We start from the raw sequence: 12,897 nt of genomic DNA on the forward strand, positions 1-12,897 counted from the left end.
GTGACTTTTGCATTTTACTTCATTAAGATGTTTATTTGGCAGTTAAATGGACAATCAAAGACTAATTGATATATGAGATATTTCAAAACTCTCATGGTTGATATCCGATTGAGCAGAGTTTGTAGGTCACATTCTTTGATCTACTGGAAATGTCCGGCAAAAGCAGAAACTTCAGGTTCTTTGGTTTTTAAGTCATTTCTTTCTGATACACATTCAATTAAATCTCTCAAAAACTAAGTATTGTTTTAGTAAATATTTTGTCAGCAAGTACATGTAAATTATTCTGTCAGTGCTTAGAATGTTTATGATATATTTTGTTTCTTGACTTTTTTAGAGCTAGTTGAGATCTGGATGAATTCCGTACATTCCTGTGCATCACCTGATACAGAAAACATGAATTCTGCACAGTTCCCTACAACATCTTATACAGTCATCCCACCACCAGTGATTTTAGTGGGGACACATGTTGATCAAATTTCACAGGTATTTAATTTGGTCAATAACACATCACTACTGATTGTTAGAAACTGTAATTTTATGAGAGTCAGGAATGTGACAATCATTTCATTCCCATGGATAGTGATTCTCACAAGTCATTAAAACCTGCAGCTATAATTAGAGGAAGCTTGCAAAATTGTTCTGTTTGTTTAATTTGAATCCATGCAAGTTTTTGAAGTAATCAAGTAGAAGAATAAATATTGATGTTTCTTTATTAAAGCCATAGGCTAAATCCATGCAAGGTTTCAAAGTTGAATAGTAGATGAACAAATATGGATATCTACACATACACTAATAAGACCCATGAACGCACACTTTGACAGAGCTCATATGTAACTAGAGTAATATCATTGGCTTCTCAATGCAAACCCACATACATTTTCCCTCTGAACTACTTGGGAGGAATTGCCTTGAAACTTCACATACATGCTCATCTTATGCTCTAGATGGAGCTAGATCAAAAAGATGCCACTCAGATATCCAATATGGCTACCATAATAACCATCCTGAAAGTGTTGCTATTACTATTATATCTGAGTGGATGGTCAAAGCATGGGGTGTTTACATAAGGACATTACATAAAGTCTTGTTGGCCCTGAATAAAATTGGCACCAATCAGTTTCCAATACAGCCATGACATCACCTGTCATAAATATGTTGTTATTGCTATTTTGTAATGGATGGGATGGTCATGTCAGCATCGGGTTTTCACTTAAAGACTATTTATGATTTCTGGTTGGTCCATGGCGAAACTATGCCAACCTAAGGACTTTTTTCACTATTTTTAAATGGGATGGTAAGATCAATGTGGGTTTTACTAGAAGATTTCTTAGGATGTCTAGTTGGCACCACATGAAAATGGTGCTAGTCTGATATCCAATTTGGCCTCAGTAGCAGCCGTTGTGAAAATCTTAGTATCGTTACTCATACTGCAGTGTTTCCCTTTACGCACAGTTGTGCGTCAGGGACGCACGCTGGAGAAAATTGACGCACACATTTTGTTGCCATGCGTTTTTTTGACGCAAAGGATTTTCATAATATTATCAGGATTTATTTAATACCCAATGCATTGGACGATGTATGGCATTGTATATACTGTGAGCATAGGCATTGACTTGTTCCCCGCTTTGTTTGCTCCCTGCCTTGCGCTCCTCTATTCGTATAGCAAAGTGCAACGCAGGGAACATATAAAACAATGAACCAGACTAGCATAGGCAATGTTATGACGGAGTAGCTTCCCCTAATCTCGCAAGCTTCTCGCGATTTCCATCGAGCAAGCTGTCATCTAGATGTTTAATCTCAAGGCTTGTTGCACTAGAAAGTGATCACCAGATTAAAACGTCATGCACTAAAATGCATTAGCGAAGAAAGAAAGTGAAAGAAGCAGAACACAAAAGAGTAACTGTGGAACTAACTTTAATGAAAAATGGAGAAAATAATTCCCTTGACTGGAATACGGCACATTCATTATGATTACCGGTGCGACTTCTGATTGCGTGATTGCAAAGACTGCAAAAGTGAATAATCTTTTAGTGACAGGATTTTAGAATTTTCAAAAATCTGCCCTCGTTCGCCATAAGATATCTGGAGAACACATTATAACCTAAGACATTATTTCACAACAATGAAATCAGTAAACTTGCAGAGACAAATGCGTTTTTTGGATTACAAAGTCAGTGGGTCATTGCAGATTTTGTTTGTTTTTAACTTTTGCTGCCATAAAAGAAAGATCTTAAAGTTCAAGTGTAACTTTAAAGAAGATGAATCATTATCCTCCTGGATATTTGAATAAATGTGTTGTAGGAAGAAGTACAATGAAACCTAAGATAGTATACATTTTATGAAAGGCAGTAAATTAACTCCCATTTCATTAAAAGATTTATTTGGCTTTCTGTATTGGCTTATATGTAATGTGTTGGAGACTGTTAAAAGTACGACTTTAAAAGAAAAATGAACTAATACAATTATTCATTAAATGGACAATGCATTTGTTTGTTAATTGTGCATGTTGGTATATTTGTATGTTTAGAGAGAGAGAGAGAGTATGTTGTGCAAGTTGCAATATCCTATTTCAAGCTGAAAAAGTACGAGTCATATGAAAATTTGTCAGTATTTTTTTGACCCTCACATTTTTTATTTGACCCCCAGTTTTGACACCAAGGGGTTTCTTGTACCCTCAATTTTACACCCCTGGGGGATACACTGCTCATACTGAATGGATGGTCTTATCACCATATGGTTTTATTAAAAGACTTATTATGATAGATAGATGATCCTAAACAAATAGTGCTGATCTAATATCCAATATGGCTGCCATGGTAGCCATCATAAAAATCTTGTTATCACAACTCTGCTTGACTAGAAACTGATGCTAGCATGGGGTGTTCGTTGCAAGACTTCTTGGTTGATCTAGTTAGTCTCAAAGTAAAATGGTGCTTATCTGATGTCCAGTATGGCTACCACAGCTGTGTTCTTGTAAATCTTGTTAGTGCTGCTTTGGTAGCCATCATAAAAATCTTGTTATCACAACTCTGCTTGACTAGAAACTGATGCTAGCATGGGGTGTTCGTTGCAAGACTTCTTGGTTGATCTAGTTAGTCTCAAAGTAAAATGGTGCTTATCTGATGTCCAGTATGGCTACCACAGCTGTGTTCTTGTAAATCTTGTTAGTGCTGCTTTAATTGTGGCTCTTGTTGTTGTTTAAGGTTTAGTGCCATTTTCTAGTGCATGATTGGTTATATATGGTGGCTAGTATAATGGTATATACACGGTGGCCAGTATAATTTGTGGAGGAAGAACCACCAAATCATGGAAAGCTACTGGCAAGCATTTTATGTGTCTACTCCCCTCAAAATAGTTTGCTATATCAACACAGGGTTTTCAACAGTATACTTTTTATGTTTCCTTGAGGGTCCTACATGAAAAGGTGACTGTTGTACATAGAATATGGCTTCCACTTTGACTACCTTAAAAATCGTTATGTCACTGCTCCCAGTTAATGGATGTTTATTATGACATGACATTTGCACCAAAAGATTGTTAATAAAGACTACTTTGTAGCAAATAAAACTGGTGCCAAGCTGACATCTAATTTGTGTACCATATCAGCTAACACAAAATCTTGTCATCGATGAAGATTTTCAGAGATGATTTCAACACTAAGTGGTGAAATATAGGAAATAGTCTTGTCTTGAATTTGTACATAGTCATTCTTTTTGTCCAGTACACTGTTCAATTTTCTTTAGGCCCTTTTCTGTACAGTACAAAATCTGGTATGCAGCTTGACTTCTCTGTGACCTTGGCAGAAAATGAAAACAATGTTCCACAGTTTTCAGCAGTCTTACAGCCTTTGAGTGACAGACCAGCTTCTTTGCATTCCCTTAATTATGATGAATTTCAAATAAATTGCATAGCTTTTATTGTCCCGCCAACATTTCTTTCTGTGCCTTAATTCCTTTGTAGGCCTTGGAGCAGCCTTTCTGTGTTTTAACTCGCTTGATAAGCAACTATGCAATGTGATGTTGATGAATTAGAGTTTGCAGTGTTTAGTCTGTATCATCATTTAACAAAGATGTGACAATTGATATTTGGACCATCCCATTGTTTGTGTTTCATTCAGCAATTATCTAAATTATGATTATTGAATTTCATGTCATGGAATATCAGTTACTAAATATGGTAATATTTTGTATCAGAGACAATCAGCCATTAGGTGCAGTGAGGAATATAAACACCCCCATATAACGCAAGCAGGAATGGTCACTGCAACCACTGCATCAAAACCTGCCCATTCTGGACAACAGCCAACATTGTCCATCAGCCAAGAGTCTTTTCAAACATCTACTGAAAGGTTACAAAGAAAAAGAAGAGCAACAGACCAGGTCTTCTCCAGTTCCATTCAGAAAGGTATGCATAATAGTTTTAAATGTATCATCAGACAGGTACACTGGTGATAACGTCATTGTCAGTATGTGCCATAGGTACTATAATTGGGATAAGGTGAGTACACTACTGATAATATTATTGTCATGTATAGTGGATGGACAGATTGGTATATGTGGGTAGATTACTTAGAATAAGATGGATGCACTGGTGATAACATACTTGTGCAATGACTGGACTAACTGGCATAGGATTTTGACATCATTTTGAACATGTGTTACGGGTAGACAACTTGACATAACACTGGTATACTTGTGATAATATGCTGGTCAGAATGTGTCATGAGTCGACTAATTAGTGTAGGACAGGTACAGTGGTAACAACATTGTGAGCATACACCATGGATAGACTAGTTTGCATATTTAGACAGGTATACTGGTGATATCATTATTGTGAACTTGCACCATGGGTAGACTACTTTGCATATTACGTCAGGTACACTGGTGATAACATTGTGAACATGGATAGACTAATCAGCGAAATATATTTTCGCTATCCATTTGGCTATAACTCCATCTCATCCTAAATTCTTCTTGGCATGCGTCCATCTACTTGAGACGATGGTGTATCTCCAGAGTAAGTTGATGTTTGGCCTTCTTTCTCACTCTCCTTTCAGCGTGCTTTATGTTTCTGTCTTCCTTGGCTTTTTGAATGCCCAGTCTGACAGCTAGGTGCCAGGTGGAACGGTCATTAGCACAGCTATTCCAGTCATTGACACTGATGTTGGCCGTCTTCATGTCCTTCTTGCAAACATCTTTGTAGTGCAGACGTGGCCGTCCAGTCGGTCATGCGCCTTCTGCTAACTCCCTGTATAACAGGTCCTTCTTAACGTGGCCTGTCCTTGCTGTAGCTCGCCATAATATAGTCTCTTAGGCAGCCAGTGGTCTGGCATGCGTACAACATGTCTCACCCAGCATAGCTGGGACTGCATCAGGATGGAGAGGATGCTGGAAAGACCTGCTTAAGCGAGTACCTCAGTGTCTGGAACCTTGTCCTGCCACTTGATGTTGAGGATTTTCCTGAGACTTGTGGCGTGAAAGCGGTTCAGCCACCCGGCCTGGCATTGGGTCACGTTTTGCATGTGTAAAGTAGTGTGGTGAGCACAGCTGCCCTATAGACCTTTAGTTTGGTCTGGATGCTGATGCCTCTTCTATTCCAGACGTTGCCATACAGTCTGCCAAAAGTTGCACTGGCTCTGGCAATGCGGAGGTTCACCTCATTGTCATTAGTCAAACTCTTTGACAGTGTGCTACCAAGGTAGGTGAAGTGGTTCACTACGTTGAGTTTTTGGCCATTGACGGTTATGTTGGGCTCAACATAAGGCCTTCCAGGGGCTGACTGATGCCGGACTTCAGTCTTCGTGGTGCTGATGGTGAGACCGAAGCTTGTGCAGGAGCTGTAAAGCTTGTCAATGCTACGTTGCAGGTCGTCTTCTGAGCCAGCGTTGAAGGCGCAGTCATCAGCAAATAAGAATTCCCCAATGGTTTTCTGTCATAACCTTGGTTTTCGCTTGAAGTCTCTTGTGGTTGAACAGTTTTCCATCTTGACGGTACCTGATGCCGACTCCAACATCTACGCCTCTGAAAGCATTAGTCAGCATGGTGGAGAACAATAGATTGAACAGTGTCGGTGCCAGAACAACCCTGCTTGACACCATTGGTTACTGGGAATGGCTCAGATGTCTTTCCATTGTCCTGGACTCGTGCCTGCATGTGATCGTGGAAATGTTGCACCATGGATATAAATTTTCTTGGTCATTCATACTTGGCCATTACCTTCCACAAGCCTTCTCTCCCGATAGTATCATAGGCCGTTGTCAAAACGACATAGATGGAGAAAAGGTCAGCATTTTTCTCTTGACATTTTTCTTGTATCTGCCTCACAGCAAAAACCATGCTGATGGTACCACGTTCTTTCCTGAATCCACACTGGCCTTTTGGCAGGAGTCCCTGGTCAAGGTGCATAGTCAGACAGTTCAGTAGGATTCTGGCGAGTATCTTTTCTGCAATTGAGAGTAAGGATATACTCCGGTGGTTGTCGCAGAACTGGCGGTTCCCTTTGCACTCATACAGGTGGTTTATGGAAGCATCTTTGAATTCCTGGGGGATCGTCTCTTGCTGCCACATCAGCAAAAACAGTTGGTGGGGCCTTTCTATCAGAGCTGTGCCCCCTTCCTTGTAGACTTCAGCTGGGATGGAGTCTGAACCAGGGTCTTTGCCACTGGAGAGCAGATATATTGTTTTATCTGTCTTGAGCAAGGTTGCAGGGTCATCCAGTCTTCGAAAATGGGTAATTGGTGGAGACTATTGATGACTTCATCGTTGATGGATGAAAGGCGATTCAGGACGCTGTCAAAGTGTCCAGCCCATCATTGAAGAATCTTCTCATTGTCAGTAATTAGTGTGTTCCCATCTGCGCTAAGAAAGCGGGGGGGGGGAATGATCCATACATCTCTTTCAGGGCGTTGTAGAAGTTCTTCATGTCATGTTTGTCTGCGTAGCAATGTATCTCATGAACTTTGTTTCTCAGCCATGTGTCTCACATCTGATGGAGTTTCTGCTGTACAGGTTTTGCGTATATTGTTGTACACATCTTTCCTGGAGGTGTACATTGGGTTGTTGAGGTATGTTTGATGCAGGCAATGTTTCTCATCCAGCAACTGCTTTATCTCGTCACAGTTCTCATCAAACCAGTCTTGGTGCTTTCTGGTTTCTTCCAGGGCATCCATGAGAAACTGTTTGGTACTGGTGCATTTCAGCTTGGTGATGTTTAGTCGTTTATGAGCCTTCTTTCCCTGTGGGCGTCTTTTGGGCGGAATGCGGATGTTGAGCTTGGTGATGATCCTTGATTAACCGTCTCTTAATCAGATTCAACAACAGATGAGCTTTCAAGGGACCAGCTGGGTCAATGATCAATGCATTAACTGAGTTTGGTAACATGTCACAGAGTTTGGGTGGCCAAGGATTTACCTGCACAAAGAAGTCAGTGATAGTATAATCTTTTAATGCTGTCCTTTTCCATGATGCCATGTTCAGTATAAATTGTTGTACAACACAGTCATGCCTTCATATTGCGTCTGATGCAAATGAAAACTCGTACTGCAAATCCCACTTGCATTGTAACATGTAATAACATCTGTTTGCTAATCCAGTTCATGTCACATGTTAAAGGTGGTCTTTAATATAAGGTAAATATATTACTTTTGAAAGGAAGGTTGAGTAATAACATGAAAGATTTATGTTCCAGAATTTGTTCATAAGTTTGAATATATGGGACATACCAGTGAGTAGCAGAACAGACAGGCTACCCACACCTTGAAAAGAAAACCCACTCATATTTGGCATTCACATTTATGATGGGATACAAAGTGTAAGAGTCATTTCATTGCATCACTTTAAGATGATGAATCTACCATATATTAAACTAGTTCAGCTGTATTGGCAAAGACAATAAGAACAGCACAGCAGAGAGGAAGGTGGCTAAAGTTTCTATTGAATATGCACCAATCTCAAGACTGAGCAAGAAACATGTGAGAGCAAGCTTAAAGCACAGGAATCTGATGTTTAATCAATAAAGTACGATGAAATCTCAGAGAACACAAAATCACATTATCTGTACTGTATATGAACACAAGTAGTGCAAGCGTGACCCCAATCATCCGCTTGATTCATCTTTCTCACGCGTCTTTTATTGCTTCAGAATTGCAAGAAGACTGAATAACTATACATATCAATTCAAAAGACAGTAACATACCAATGCACAACTCTCGGACAGATATCGCATGAATCCAGTCTAGTAAATTAACCTTTATTTAACCATTATGGTCACAAACCCTTTCTACAGGAAATTCTCAGAAAATTATAAAGAAACATTTAACGATTCTTTTACAAGTTGTTGTTGGTGTTGTTGTTGTTCTAGGGTTTAACGCCATTTTTCAGCACAAGATAGGCCATACATGGCGGCCAGTATAACTGGTGGAGGAAGAACCCTGGAAAACCCAGGGAAGAACCACCGACCCACGAGAAGCTACTGACAGGCTTTCCCACTTACCCACATTAGCCGAGCCTTGGACTCGAACCCACGCAGACAGAGGTGAGATGGCAGTGATCCGGAACGGTGAGCGCTTTAGACCACTCGGCCACTCGGGGCCCCCTCTTTTACAAGTAACTTATGCAACCGCCACTTCGAAACTGGAACCATGCTCAGTGAATTGTTACTGTACCGTGTCCTGTGCTAAAAATAAGTTTACAAGAAACAGTAATTTAAAAAATATTTCACCTCCAAACTCTGTGCAAAAGCATTAGTGCCTTACAGTCACGGTTTTCTTGAATTGTTCGCCGGTTTTAAACTCTGATTCTAAAACAACACCTTCGGCATCATCCTATTTTCAAAGCACGTACTTTAGAGGATTATAGTAGCACTAAAATAGACTTGGGCAAGTTCCATTGGCTGCATGCATTATGACAAAAATCCATTCATTGCAATACGTCATAATGCAGTCAACACCATTATATTTTATGTTCGTATGAAGACGAAATGTCTGGGCAAACAATACAAATCATAAATATTTCCTGCGATTATTTCTCCCATTTATTTTTATACCACCCACTCTCCAATAGTAACTGATAATCAGTATAACTGCATATTTTCATCCCCGTTACAGATCAGTGCATATGAAGAAAACATCCCATTCTCTTATGTATCTAAGTGCACATTATAAGTCATGTACATTACATTTATAGTTCCTAGCCACCCCCTCTCCTCAGTATCTGGTTCATCCTAAATTATATTGGGCACAGTCCATGGGCTGCATGCATCATGTCAGATAAAATCCTGATACCTGTAAAATACTTGCATGACAAACATTTTCAGTGGTTATCTCGCACATTTACTTCCATCGACTCTCCAGTAGTTAGACAGGAATAGTATATATCTTAAGCTCCATTACAAATCAATCTCAAACAAAAAAATAATACAAACAGTTGTAATGGCTAATCAAATGAACCTCGTCCCATGAAGAAAAAAGACACAGAAAAAGTAAACATTTTATTGTGTAATGGACCATTAGAGGAGCTTCCTGCAAAAAGTTAGTTACTTTGAGAATTACTAGGCAGTTGCTCATGCAGAGTTAATCTTGCTGCAAATCCACCAGAACTATTGTGACAGTCAAAATGTTATCACATACTTAACTGGCACAAAAAATCAAGCAATACTAGTGGGAGAGAGAGAGAGAATGCATGTGTCACAGACTGATGGAGGGAGTGATAAAGAATTGCATACGTGTATAAAAAGGGTAATTGACATGTGTTCTTTTGTGTCCCAGGCTGATGGATGTTAGAGACAGTGGCAAAAAACTTCAGTTTCATGAATGTGATAATATAGGGAGAGAACAAAAGTGTGTGTGTGTGTGAGTGTGTGTGTGTGTGTGTGTGTGTGTGTCACTGACAGATGGGAAGGCAATGATGGTGAACTTTGTGTTTTAATAGAGTAATTGAGTGACATATATTTTTATTCAAAGATACAGGGAAAGTGATGTAGAGAGCCTTGTAGTACAACCACTTGAGTTTCAAACCCTGCAGTATAACCAGCTGAGTTTCAAATCCTGCAGTATATCGAGCTGAGTGTCAAATCCTGCAGTATAACCAGTTGGGTTTGAAACCCTGCAGTATAACCAGATCAGTTTCAAACCCAGCAGTATTGTATTGCCAGTTGAGTTTCAAACCCTGCAGTATAACCAGTTGAGTTTCAAACCCTGCAGTATAACCAGATCAGTTTCAAACCCTGCAGTATTACCAGTTGAGTTTCAAACCCTGCAGTATAACCAGTTGAGTTTCAAACCCTGCAGTATAACCAGCTGAGTTTCAAACCCTGCAATATAACCAGTTGAGTTTCAAACCCTGCAGTATTACCAGTTGAGTTTCAAACCATGCAGTATAACCAGTTGAGTTTCAAACCCTGCAGTGTTACCAGCTGAGTTTCAAACCCTACAGTATAACCAGTTGAGTTTCAAACCCTCCAGTATAACCAGCAGATCGCTTCTTTTTGAGTCTTCATTTAGAAATTAGAAACTGGAGAACAATTTTTGTATTTTAATCATAATATGTGGCCATACATTACATAGAATCCCATTACATGAAATATCAGACTTTGACTCAGTCATTGTATAGTCAGGCAGTAGCATTTATAAAAAGAAATAAGTTTCCTGTCTATAATAAAGATATCCACTCTTCAGGACATACCTATTTTTGTTGATGTGGAAACTAGCAAAGTGTGCAAAACGCTCACTAGTGATTGATTCAAAATACCCTATTATACAACCTATAAGTCAGTAAATTTTATTGAATTGACCTGTATATGGATTATGCAGAATTGTCTTAAGCATTGCTTGTACCGGGATTATGAATTGTAATTGGTAACACTTAAAAATCAGGTCACATTATAGCATTACCAATTCTTGTTCACTTACCATGCCAATAAATTGTTACAAACTAATAAGTCTGATTTTTTTCTTTCTTCATTTTTATAGTTATTTTCTATGCATTTCTATGTGTTTGCATTTTCTAACTTCTCTTGTATGAAATAAACCAAAGAAACAAGGAGCTCACAATTCACAGATCACACAGATGTTGTATGCCTAGCCAGTTGTATTGGGTGTTAAATTCATGTTGAGCATCATATTAACCATTCCCATCAGGAAATGATGTTTTGTTTGTCATTTGAGAGTCTTCACTTTTAGTTCCATTTGTCATCAACCAGAAAAGATTATGCATTAGGTTTTAATCCAGGTTTCATTTTGTGTTAGAACAAGTTTGTTATTACTACTCCTGTCGGAGGGATTGTATCCAAGCTGTACAGATACATTCATATCATTCTCTGGTTCAGGGTGGGCAAATTACGGCCTGCAGGTATCAACTGATGTTACGTTTTAATTTACATCATATGATGTGGCTTTAAAAACATTGCTTATATTGCCTGCACCCTGTGCATACATGGTCTAGTGAGTTTTCAGTGAAAATGATGGTTGTTGTTATAGGGTTTAACACCATTTTTCACCACAAGATAGGCTATACATGGTGGCCAGTGTAAATGGTGGATGAAGAACCCGGGAAAAACCTGGAAAGAACCACCGACCACGAGAAGCTACTGGAAAGCTTTATTACATACCCATATTGGCTGAATCCGAAACTCGAACCCATGCAGGCAGAGGTGAGATGGCAGCAATCCGTAATGGTGAGCGCTTTAGACCAATTGGCCACTCTGGGCCCTGTGAAAATGATGGAGCCACTTGGACATCCAATGTGGCTATCACAGTAGTTATTTTTTTTAACTTTCTTATCGTTCAAGCTCCTAAAGTAACTGTCATATCAGTATTGGGGTTTCACTTAGAAAAGGTCTTAGTATGTCTAGTTGTTTTAAATGAAAGTGTTGCGGATCTGACAGACAGTATGGTGGCCATTTTAAAAATATGGCTACCAAGGCACCCGTATTTAAAATGTTAAGGCACCTGCATAAAGGACAATGGTCTTAACTTAGGAATTTTGCTGAAACACTTTTTATGATGTCGAGTTGGCCCTAAAAGAAAACTCTGCCAATCTGACATTCAGAAGGGCTGAATTGATGGATATTTTGAAAATCTTGTTCTCAATACTACACCTGAGTTAGTTGCTTCATATATTAAATGTTAACTGCTGACTGGGGTTGGTAGTGCGCTTCAGTGCTTTTGATATGCTGTTAAATTATTACAGTAAGACATATATCCAGTTTTAGACTTACATAATTTGACTACATGTTAATTACTGCATAGACATATTTATCTAATCAATTAGTGAAGTTTAGAAAACGTGCAAAGACGTTTGAGTCTGTGTATGGATTTATTTATAGTCAGCAGTAAGAATGCAAGCATTTTCTGTTTGCAGGAGTGACTTGTGTAGATCCTAAATTGTTGTACCAGGTTCTACACAAATCGACACAAGGTGCCCTTTCTAGCCGATCTACTTTGGAAAGAAACTGTCAAACTGTGGGTCTGCAATTTCATAGAGAAACTCCTGGTAATGGGAACTGCTTCTTTGAGGCTGTGTCCAGTCAGCTTCAGCGACTAAACTGTCCAGTACAAATATCTCCACAACAATTACGCCAAGATGCTGTTGCCTTCTTGAATGCTAATCAAGTACTGCAGGTAAGAACAATTCTATACTGTCCAAACCACGAAATTGGAATATGAAAGTAATTATTTTTTAAAAATCATTTCCATATGTAAATTAGTATCTAGATTAAATTAGAAAATATAACTTGGTGAAAGGATATATATACACACACACACACACATATAGACCTGCCAACCCTTATGATTTTGCCATAAGTGTTACTAAAATGGCCCTTAAATACGGACTTATGAATGAAAATCAAAAACTATGGAAAACTGGTTGTTGCTGAAAAATAATGATAACTGGTTCATCT

At 38.9% G+C, this 12,897-nt stretch overlaps 1 protein-coding gene across 1 annotated transcript in view; it reads left to right on the forward strand.

The window, feature by feature from the left end:
- The window catches only part of LOC149784772 (uncharacterized), a 160,573-nt gene that overhangs the window by 55,857 nt on the left and 91,819 nt on the right, over positions 1 to 12,897 (forward strand). The window contains exons 6-8 of the mRNA XM_089932789.1: positions 335 to 483; positions 4,194 to 4,404; positions 12,357 to 12,616. Of these exons, the coding sequence (XP_089788915.1) occupies positions 335 to 483; positions 4,194 to 4,404; positions 12,357 to 12,616 (620 nt within the window). The remainder of the gene's footprint in view (positions 1 to 334; positions 484 to 4,193; positions 4,405 to 12,356; positions 12,617 to 12,897) is intronic.

This window comes from Sinohyriopsis cumingii, chromosome 14, assembly GCF_028554795.1.
Source record: "Sinohyriopsis cumingii isolate HCF-2022 chromosome 14, ASM2855479v2, whole genome shotgun sequence".
Classification (NCBI taxonomy): Eukaryota; Metazoa; Mollusca; class Bivalvia; order Unionida; family Unionidae; genus Sinohyriopsis; species Sinohyriopsis cumingii.